This window comes from Fundulus heteroclitus, chromosome 14 (assembly GCF_011125445.2).
Source record: "Fundulus heteroclitus isolate FHET01 chromosome 14, MU-UCD_Fhet_4.1, whole genome shotgun sequence".
Classification (NCBI taxonomy): domain Eukaryota; kingdom Metazoa; phylum Chordata; class Actinopteri; order Cyprinodontiformes; family Fundulidae; genus Fundulus; species Fundulus heteroclitus.
The window spans coordinates 15,251,870-15,263,175 of record NC_046374.1 but is presented as its reverse complement, the minus strand read 5'-3'; the positions used below and the strand labels follow the sequence as shown (position 1 = coordinate 15,263,175).

General features: G+C 47.0%; 1 protein-coding gene across 1 annotated transcript; it reads left to right on the top strand.

Moving 5' to 3' along the window:
• Positions 1-200: 200 nt before the first annotated feature.
• si:ch211-212k18.5 (sal-like protein 4) lies at positions 201-7,629 on the top strand. The gene is made up of 4 exons (XM_036146371.1): positions 201-310; positions 1,228-1,465; positions 3,051-6,388; positions 6,485-7,629. Exons 2-4 carry the CDS (start codon positions 1,393-1,395, stop codon positions 6,701-6,703), a joined length of 3,630 nt encoding a protein of 1,209 aa, XP_036002264.1. The 5' UTR covers positions 201-310; positions 1,228-1,392; the 3' UTR covers positions 6,704-7,629.
• The last annotated feature ends 3,677 nt before the right edge of the window (positions 7,630-11,306 follow it).

The following is an 11,306-nucleotide window of genomic DNA, read 5'->3' as shown; positions in this document are numbered from 1 at the left end:
TAAATAAATGATGTTCTATTTGTTATTTTAATTAAATTTAATTTAATTCAGCAGCACTTTGTAGTGAAGGGTAGGTTAAACTGTAATAGTTGCCCTGTATGTTTTAAACGTTACTTAAACATGGTACCTCCACCACCTCCTCCTCTCTCTCTCCCTCTCTCTCTCTCTGTAGCTCTTTTATCCATCTCTCCACGTGGTACAGGAGTAAAGGCAGGGGGTGAAAGAGGGGCATTGTGCTGTGCAGCCGTGGATCCGGGGGTTCACAGTGAGAGAGGGGAGATGCTCACTCAACTGTGTCCAGCTCGCCATTGTCAGTGATTCCCCATCTATTCTCTTCCTTTTAAATAGAGCTCCAGTGTAAGATGCGGGCTTTTTTTTTTTTTTTTTTTTGAAGGGGTGGAGTGGGGAGTTGTATTATGCTCTCGGTGATAACACACGAATTACATGCTTGGATGTGGAATGGCCTCACTTTGCGCACAGCGCTGCTGTTGATAATTGGCCCTATGGAAATCAAACATTAGAAAGAGCGCCTCTTGCGCCATAACCACACCGAAAAGTCGGAATTTTTTTTTTTTACAACGCCACCTGCCACGCACATAATATGACTCCATTTTCTTCCCTTAATCATTGTTTAAACCGGGAGTCAATTGTTAGATTTGTTTACTCTTTGTTGTAGTTTGATCAATTATCACTTAATTACCCTATGAACTCATCAAAGCGTTTTCTTTTTTTTTACCCCCATTAAAAAAAGTCAGCACTTATGTCCTCTTAAATTTGTTTTTAGGGCGTCCAGCAGCCTTAACGCCCATTGTCGCGTTTTTTTTTTAAAAAAAGTTTATAGCTTCTGTGTGAGTGTAAAGGGAGAAAAAAAAATAAAGCTGAGAGGGAAGGGAAAAGAGACCCAGGGAGGTTGTGTGTTACACGCTATTGAGATGCAAATATCATTGAACAAGGAGTGGTTCAGTGTGTGTGTGTGTGTGTGTGTGTGTGTGTGTGTGTGTGTGTATGCATGCAGCAGTAGGAGAGGAGGGGCACAAATTGGACAAGTTTTTTTTTTTTCTTTTTGAAGCTGGGGGGGGGGGGGGGGGGGAGAAGGGACTTTAGAAAACAGCCACACACACACCGAAGCTCCATATGACACGGTGCTGCCAGGCGGATTTCCATACAGCAACTCTTCTTTTTTTGTTGTCCTTTTTCAACTTTCTTCCATGAAATCCCGCGCTGCAGAGATTTCCCCTTCTTCTCGTCTAAGGGTTTACCCGAGAACCTGCGAGACCTGCGCTCCTTTGGGATATTGAATGCGCGCAGGGGCTCGTTCAAGTGCGCAAAAAAACGTGTCTGGTGCCGTTGGAGCGGCTGATGCCCCCCTCTCTGTCTGACTCGCCGTGAATCATGTCACGCCGGAAACAGAAGAGACCCCAGCAACTCGTCAACGCAGATCCGGGGGGCCCGAAGCTCATGCAAGGTGAGAATCCACATTTAAATTGGATTTTCGTTTAAAACCTGTTCTGTTTCTGAGAAATGAAGAGGCTCTACTAGTAATTCACTTTTTGAGATAAAAAAAAAAAAAAAACAATAGAAGGAAAATGTATGGTTGTTACTAATGCATTTATGTTTGCATGATCACTTTACAAAGAATGCATCTCAGTTCATAGACCAAGAAAAGTTTAAACAATTAAAATAGTCTTCCTGATTTAAAGCCGTTTGACCATTTTGCGCACTTCCTCACACCAAAAATAGCCTGAGGCACTTTGGTGGATGCCTACAAAGTTCCCTCCTGACCACAAAGGTATGTTGGTCAATTTCACAAGCTGCCCATCTTTAAGAAAACCAACAGGCTGCATTCCCTTAACTCTGAAGCTCTACGATCCGCATGGAGCACTCACAATAACCTGCATGGTCAGGGGGAAGGGAAGGCAGTGCTTTTTATTTTGGGCTAAAGATTAATCTTCCACTCTTGCATTGTCTTCGTCTTTTGCTTTTCATCCATACTTTTCTCCCTTATGCAGCTCTCTTTCCCCCGATTTTTCACCCTAACAATGCCTCCTCCCTCCCCCTTTCTTTCCCAGCTCCATTGACTGTATACTTCTGCACAGCTGGGGGGTTCAGGGGGTTGAGAAAAGGGTTTCACGCACTATTGCCAAGTTAAGCTTCGTAATCCCATGTACTGTGCAGGCACAACGCTCTGCAGGTAGAAACCATCAGAAATAGACGTGTGTGTTCGGCGTGTTTAGTTTGCTGTATGTTTCCCCGCAGGTGCGTGTTTGTTTCTAAATAACAGGGAGGGAATTTCTTCAAGGTACAGTCTTTCATTCCATCACTATACCTCTCCAGGAGGGAGTAGTTAGTTTGTCTCTCCTTTGTTGTTACCCTCCCCCTTCTTTTTTTCTTCTTCTTTTTACTCTTTCTCACTCTGTGCTCAAGATTCTGAAAGAATTTGACCCCTGGGCGGCAGAGGTCAGATTAGTTGACCAATCAGAGCATGTGGACAGTACCCAGAACCCTTAGCATGGCCTGACCCTCGACCGCCAGTGTGACGTAAGGGGGGAGGGTGAATAGGGAGATGAAAGACGTAACTGCTGCCGGGAGGGGGGCTGGGTTAAGAGGGGTTATGGGTTGTCTAGGTGATGTCCATTGTCCTTTAAAATGTGCTGCCATAGCAACAAGGTGGTCTGTGAGCTTTTTTTTTGTGTGCGCAAGATGTTTGAAGAGTTTTGCTCCAGAGAGCACAGATTGAGACGAGACATTTCAAAGACTGGTGGACTGCGAGTCTCGTCCACTTGTTTATTTGCTTGTTGGAGGTCATTTCCAGGCGGGTGTTTTCTTTTGAAGCTGTAACTGTATCTTCTGGTATGCGGACAAGTTTGCAAACTAAATTTTGTAAACAATAACTAAAGTCAGCGAGGTAAACAGTCTTTGAAAGGGACTTGACGTGTTGCTTGGTATTGGGAACAGAGTTTTACAAAACAGTTTCTTTGTGAATAAATACCCTTTTTTTTTTTTGGTCCCGGTTGATTAAATAATATTTTTGTTTTTCTGTCAATCTTCAGATGACCATCTCAGCCTAAAGTCACCATCCACCTCCCTGGGATCAGACCTAACCTCGTCAGGTTCCTCCTCCTCATCTCCCACCTCGCTGCAAGACTGCCAGCCTCCCCTGGCCACTCGCCCGTCCCCTGGAGGGCTCCACGCGCCTTCCTTGCCCAGCGAGAGCTCACCTCCTCCCCACTGGCCCAGCCACATCGCTCCCTTCACCACGTCCCTCCCCAACACCCACTCCTCCCTCTCGCCAGACTTCCCTCACCCATCGCTGTCTTCCCAGACTCAGTCACCTCCTCCCCTGGATCAATCCTCTGGTACCCACAGCCTGAACCACCAAGTCAACACACACGCCACCATGACCTCTCCCCCAATGGGCAGCTCTGCCACCACTACTACCTCTTCCTCCTCTTCTTCTTCCTCCTCCACTCAGCAACCTCAGCCAGACAGCTCCAGTCCTGGTCAGCAGCAGTCTTCCCTCTCGACAGGGGAGCAGGGGCAGATCCAGGTGCCTCCAACCCTGGCGGTGCTCTTAGAAGAACTGAGGGTCCTCCAGCAGCGGCAAATCCACCAGATGCAGATAACAGAGGAGATCTGTCGGCACGTCCTCAGGCTCGGAGGAGCTGTCTTTGGCCAAGATAACGGCGCACAAGCCAGTGGGGCAGACAGCAACCAGAAGTCCACTGGAAATACATCTTCATCACCTACACATCCTTCAACCAATACTCCAGTAACCACGGCTTCATCCCTTTTGACTGGACTTCCATCTTCCCTCTTCCCTCAGCCAGCCGTCTCCAAATCAGGTGCTTCACTTATCAATGGAGAAATGCTCCAATCCTCCTCCACTTCCAGCTCATTGTCATCGTCCTCTGCCTTAGCTATTTCCTCAAGCATCAATTCATCTGTTGCCTCCCTGCATCCGCTATCGCTGTCTCTGGGTCTGTCGCCACGCTACCTCCATGAGAAATCATCCAACGGCTCTTCGTTTGGTCACAGCAGCGCCATCAGCTTCCAAACTCCTCCCCTCTCCACGACCAGTCACTCGCAGGATCTTCAGTCCAGCTCGTCCCTCTCCTCTGCCTCCTCGTCAGGCCGCCCTCAGCATGTCTGCAGGTTCTGTGGGAAAGTCCTAAGCAGCGATTCCTCCCTCCAGATTCATCTGAGGTCGCATACGGGGGAAAGGCCCTACCAGTGTCCGGTGTGCCTGAGTCGTTTTACAACCAGAGGGAACCTCAAAGCCCATTTCCTGAGACACAGAGAGCAGAACCCGGAGTTGTCCCTCTCTCTGCTGCCCCCCGCACTTTCAGAGCAGACACAGAGTGGCTCAGCTCCAGGTGCAGGTCCAAGGAGGCGAAAACGGCGGGCTGATGATGACGAGGCATATAACGGCGTGAAAGGAAGTGTTCCCGGCATAACAGAGAGCATGGCTTTAGGACTACTGTCTGGTGGCTCGACTCGGCCCTCGCCGTCCTCTCTACCTCTGCCCCCCTCGGTGGACATGGCTCTTCTCTCCACAGCTCATTCCCTGCTACAGTTAAACAGAGCCTCAGCAGCTGCTGCCAGCACAACCAGCACTGCTCTGTCGTCGTCATCTCCTTCTTCCTCTTCTACTTCTAGTCAGTATAAAGGAGCTAAACAGCAGCGGTTTGATGAAAACACTCCTCCCCACTCTGCTCTCCACCCTACTTCACCCTACTCCCAGCTTGCCCATCTCCCTAAGATACTTTTCCCTGGAGGTGCTTCCCCCCACCACCTTGCACTTCTAAGGCCGCCAGGCCACCCATCCACTTCCCACCTCTCTTTACCTCATCAGCTACCCTTCCCCTTCCCTCCTTTTCCCAAGCCATCCGCCTCCTCCCCCTCCTCCTCCGCTCCCACGACCTCCACCCAGACTTCAGACACTTCCAAGCTGCAGCGGCTGGTGCAGAAGCTGGAAAAGCAGCCACAAGGCGGTGCCTCCTCCTGCTCTTCTGCATCCTCTCCTTCCACCTCCTCACAAAACTCCGCTGAGGTTAATGGGGATACAAATGTCCGTGACCTGACCACCACCTCAAGTGCCTATCGCAGAGAGATGCTGGCTGCTCTCGGACTAAGCCCTAGTGTTAGTGCTGCGATGACTGGTCAGGGAGTCTCAGGTTCGGGCCCTACAACCACCACTTCCTCCCTGCCCACAGCCCCAGTTGCTAATCAGTGTGGCGTGTGTATGCGTGTTCTTAGCTGCCCCAGAGCTCTTCGCTTGCACCAGGCCACACATCTGGGAGAGCGTCCCTTTCCCTGTAAGCTTTGCGGACGTTCTTTCTCCACAAAGGGCAGCCTGAGAGCACATCTGGCCACTCATCGTGCAAGGCCACCAAATGCCCGCGCCCTCAATTCTTGCCCTCTGTGCCCACGCAAGTTCACCAATGCCTTAGTTCTCCAGCACCACATTCGCCTGCACCTTGGGGGCCAAATACCACCTGATGAGGATATGCCACCTGAAGATGGGGCAGAAACAGAAAGTGCTGCATTTAAAGACAGTCACAGCGAGCCTATTAGCGCCCTATCAAAGGTGCAAATACTTCCACTTGCCTTAACAACAGGGTCCAAGTCTCCAGTGGAGGCTCTCACCTCAGCATCCTGTTTTAAGCTGTCCAAAGCTACTGACTCAGACTCTGTGAAGACTGAGGAATCTGAGCGTTCAACTCCAAGCGTTAGTCCACCTCTGAGCTGTAATCCCCCCTCACTGGGAGCTGAAAAGACTCTGCAGCTTGCAGATCTTGCCCCAGCTGAAAGTCCCACGGAGGAGAAAACCCACGCAGATCTGGGCACTGACAGCCCGTTTAAAGCGCCCTTACCTAGCGTTCATTCGGTTGTAGACAAGTTAGACTCTGTCTCTGAGGACACTCCTCTCTCCCTCTGCATTGCAAAGCCTGCCATTGAAAATGCTACACCCAGACTAGTTAACAGCGATGTAAAACTTTCCACAAGCGAGCGTGCAGCCAGTCCCGGTCATACCACAAACGCCCCAGCCGCAAATCCTGTACCTTCACTGACGCCTCCTGCCAGCCCCGGAGCTACCCTGGAAGCAGAGGAGGCTGCTAGCAGTGTTTCACAGGAGACGCGAGGGAGAAACATTCCTAATAGTAAAGGGAAGAATGACGTCACCACACCCAGAGAGTCTCTGTCCATGGCTGAACCGGAGAGTAAAGAAGCACCTGTAAAGGAGGACTGTGCTGCCCTAAAAAAGCCGTCTGATAGCCCAGAGACCTCTACAGCAGCATCAGCACCACCTGCTCAGCCTGCTCGACCTGACAAGCCCTACAGCTGCGCCCACTGTGGAAAGGCATATGCCAGCCGGAGTGGACTTAAGGTAAGGTTAAACAATTCAACTTTAGCCACATTATCTTTGAATTGGTTCATTTAAACCTAATGGTAACCGGCTGCTTTTGCTACGTCTCACCAACAGGGTCATATGAAAATGCACCCTGGAGTTTCAACGAATGCCCCAGGCAAGGCTCAAACCAATGAAAGTGACCCATCGGAGGATCGCAGCGCAGCAACTAAAACCTCTGGGCAGCAGGAGGAGAAGCAGGGACTGGTCCCCGAGAAAGGCGACAGCACAGACCTGCCCCCAGCCAGCGGCGGCTCCGATGTGACCACTGAAACTACGGACGCTACAAAATAGAAAGTGTTTCACTAGATCCTGACAAAGGGAATGTATTCTTAATAGAGTAAGGTTGGTTTTGTAGATTCTGTAATTCTAACTCATATTTAGTATAAGACAAATAGGTATAGATTATTTTTAGTACTATGACAGGAAAATTGTGAATGTAGTATTTCCGCTGTCTATTTTTGTACTTCAAAGACCACAGTGAGGCCTTATCTTACACCCTTCGACGCATTGTCCACTTGTGCTTTGCTGACACATTTCAGCATGTACTGTATAATTTCTTATGAGTAGTATACGTTGTTTTCTTTTTTTTTTTTTTTTTAAGGGAGTGTCCAGACGTTTCATACCAAAACAGGCCAAGTTATTAATGGCCATTGAACTGTACATACAAGCTGCGGTTGCCTTTTTCTTTTTTTTTTTTATTCGCTACCGTTTTCTCTCCTTTGTTTTGATGCTGCTTAACGCGTGTTTTCCGATGTGCTGAGTTGCACTGTGAGTTGCACTGTGTCCCACGCTGCTAAAACATCTGCTGAACAAACTCGCCCCTGCGATGGTTGCGAGTACGATGGCTGTATTGTCAGTTCCGTGTGGTTACAGTAAAACCTTTTTGATGATGCTGAATGTCTTCCCCCCCCCCCCGTTATTTTTATTTTCTCTGTGTGTGTGTCTGTGGTGCTATCTGAAACCCCGAACAAGGATGAGCCGCTCACTGCTCCCTCCACTCGTTCCGCTGTTCTCTCAGCGCACTCGAGGGTGCTTCACTCCTTCGCAAATCGTATGCACTCACTAGATTCTCCCGCTTTGCTCAGTTTAGTATTTGTATGCTTTGCCTTCTCTCTGAAGCCCCCCCTCTCTCTTTCTTGTAGCAATGACAGAATGTGTTCCCACGCTTCCCATGTGATGTAAAAAAAAAAAAGTAAATAAAACAATGGCAATGCGAAGTGGAGACTGGTTTGTTGCTTTTTTTTTGTATGCATGTGTGAGTGTCTGTTCTTGTTTAAGCCTCTGCCTCTGTGAATTCATTTATCTGTTTAAGCATTCTGCTTGCATGACTCTTGTTCTCTGTGAGCCTGTATGCACCTTGTTGGTCAGTTTTCCCTTGTTTGTTCCAGGTCTCTGTGTGTGTCTGGATTGGTGGAGGGGGGGCCCGGGTGCAGGGAGGGTGTCCTTTGTCTGAGGAGCTGGGCTGGCTGTCTCCTAATTCTGTCTTTTAAGCCCTCAATGTCTTATAATATGTTTCAGTTCCCCTGCGCTGTGTGTGTGTGTGTGTGTGTGTGTGTGTGTGAAAAGAATAATCAGAGCCTGTATGAGTGTTATTGAGGGTGCAGCTGTAGAGGCAGCCACCTCCCTCCCTCCCCTCCCTCCCTCTCCCCGTGTCATTCTCTCTTTCATACGCAGTCTCTTTCATTTTCTCTTTCATTTCCCTCCATCGCTCTCTGCATTCACCCCATCATCCCCTCCTTCCCACCCCATGTAATGAGCTGACACACAGGAAGCTCTAATCCTCTCACAAAGCCTCCCCCTCTCCCCCCCCCTCAAAAAAAAAGTGACTGGAAGCGGGACAGGGGGCAACAGGGACCAACCTGGTCCAGCTGTCCCCAAAATGGCTGCCTTTAATCCGTGCCCCCTCCCCTCCCTACTAGCTTTTTTTTTTTTTTTTTGGGAGCCTGCAGGGGATCCAGAAACCATGACGACTGGTAACCAGGGGGAAAGAATGGCCGAGAGCAGAGAGCGGGACAAAAGCAGTGAAAGGAGCCATGTGTGAGAAGTTTGTCCACATGCGTTGATGAGTGACAAGAGACGTGTCTCAATCAAACGGCCCGGAGTGAGAAAGTCGGTGGTTGTGTGAGAATCCCAGAGAAGGTTGCTACCGAGGGGCCTCAGGTGTCCCATCTTTGATCACATGTAACCCAGTCATGACTCATCAATAAACATTAATCACCAGCCTTAGACCGTCCGTCATCTTCACAGTAAAAAACCTTTTAAAGGTCTTGAAGGACACAGTTAGAGCCCATTAATGATGAATCAACCCCCATTTGGAGGACAAAGAGTCTGCTATCTCTTCATTGGTGTCTAATTCATTTGATCACAGTAATTAAAGCTGCCATTCAAGCAAGACTGAGCACATCCTCAGATCGGTTACAGATAAGGTAGAGGCCGCGTGCTCCAAAGGCTCACTTACTTATTTCCATTTGGAAAAGCAGGGGGCTCCGGATGTTGCACCGGTCACAGCAACTCGTCTTTCAAAAAGATGCATAAGTACATAAAACAATCTCTTCTACTGCTATTACAACAAGCTATTGTAAATTACAGAAAGATTACACAGATATCTCTACTTAGAAGAAGACCTAATTGTGTTATCATCTTTCTGTGTCATGATCTTAACTTCTCTAACATTAAATCCAGCTTTTTAAAACATAAGTCTCAGTCTGACCGGAGCAAGCCAAGATGTGATTAGGAAAATTAATGAACAACAAAACTTACAAACAAATAAAGAAACATTTTGAAAACTACATCCAATGTTAGGAAAAATCCAGAGATATAACTATAATCAATGTTATAAAAATGCAGATGTTTCGCGAAACAGGAAAATGAGACATCTCTTCAGAAAAAATGTAAAATTTCACCTAAGTTAAACTGGACCACATGAATTCAGATGATTGGTGACAGAAGTCCTGAAGTGTATTAACTTGTCCAGACTGATCAATTGAGTTGCGGATGCCTTTGATGTCTTAATCTCGTCGGATATGCTGACAGGATTGACACAGACTAGATATCAGTGAATACCTCCTATGAGAACAGCTAGTCGTAAAAGGGTAAAAAGTAATTTACACACTGCCTTAATTTGGATTTTCTTTATCCTGTCATTCGCGTTGATGAACAGTTGTTTCTAAAAAAGTAAATAGATTAAAGTTAATGAAGAAGTTTCACTATTAAAAAGTTTTAACAGTGAAAAAATAACAACTATATTTCCATGCCCAAACAGTAGATTCTGTAAATATCCATTCAGCAATTTGCCGATCCATCCATCCATCCATCCATCCATCCATCCATCCAACTATCCATCCATCCATCCATCCATCCATCCGTCCATCCATCCGTCCATCCATCCATCCATCCGTCCATCCATCCGTCCGTCCGTCCATCCATCCATCCATCCATCCATCCATCCATCCATCCATCCATCCATCCATCCATCCATCCGTCCGTCCGTCCATCCATCCGTCCGTCCGTCCGTCCGTCCGTCCGTCCGTCCGTCCGTCCGTCCGTCCGTCCGTCCGTCCGTCCGTCCGTCCGTCCGTCCATCCATCCATCCATCCATCCATCCATCCATTCTTCATCCATCCATCCGTCCATCCATCCGTCCGTCCGTCCATCCGTCCATCCATCCATCCATCCATCCATCCATCCATTCTTCATCCATCCATCCGTCCATCCATCCGTCCGTCCGTCCGTCCGTCCATCCGTCCATCCATCCATCCATCCATCCATCCATCCGTCCGTCCGTCCGTCCATCCATCCGTCCGTCCGTCCGTCCGTCCATCCATCCATCCATCCATCCATCCATCCATCCATCCATCCATCCGTCCGTCGTTTCTTAGTGAATAAACAATATAAACAAGTATATTTGGTGTGCTATTCTGTAATCTTATATTTTTTGTTCTGAAACATATGAAATTTGTCATATTCAAAGACAGCATTATTTGCACAAAATCATTGAAAGCGAGGTGATCAACGGGATTACTTTGGCCTAGTCCCTTAAAAGCATATTTTAAGCTGTGTATGAAGAATAAATGTTATTTGAAATTATTATTATTATTCACCAGCGTTTCTTAGGCTGATGCAGTTGGAAACTTGTTTATTCATTATCAGAGGTGGAAAGAGCACCAAAATAATGTACTCAGGTAAAAGTATAGTTACTTTGATAAAAAATGGTCCTTAAGTACAAGTAGAGTTACCAGTGTAAAATGAAGTGAAAGTACCTCATTGAAATTTTACCTTAAGTAGAAGTCACTTAGTTACTTTTTTATGACCAGAAGAAATTCCCTTATGCATTTCACAAAGGAAACGAGGAGATATTGATCTCAAACTTTATTACAGGAGCTTTTTAAACTTTTATAAGCTTCAGCTGTGGTGGATGTGTTTTTGCTGCCACCACTAACGTCAGATTAATCTGATAACTCTGACCGCAAACCCAGCCGATGGATTACCACCTTCGCTTGTGGTGTTTTCTTTTCTTTTTGTTTGTTTGTTTTTTTGTTTCTTCTTTATTTTACTAAGGAACAGATGTGATGTTAAATGTAACTGAGTCAATTACTAAGTTAGACTAAATTTAATTAAATCAAGTACAAGTAAAAGTTCAGCAACTTAAATTCAAAACCACTGGGATCTGCTAATTGATGTGCTCATGGGTAAAGCTAACAGCTTTTTAGCAATACAAGCTAATACTTCAGTTTAATTGCACTCATTGCACTTTCAAACCCTGTCGAAACTAAGGATGGTTGTAAAAGAACAACTAGTTTTGGATGCAATGCAGCCATATTAGATTTTGAGGTCTGAGTTGGTGTAAAATGAGCGACTTTCCATATAAGCGTCCGACTTTACGACTTTACTGTTC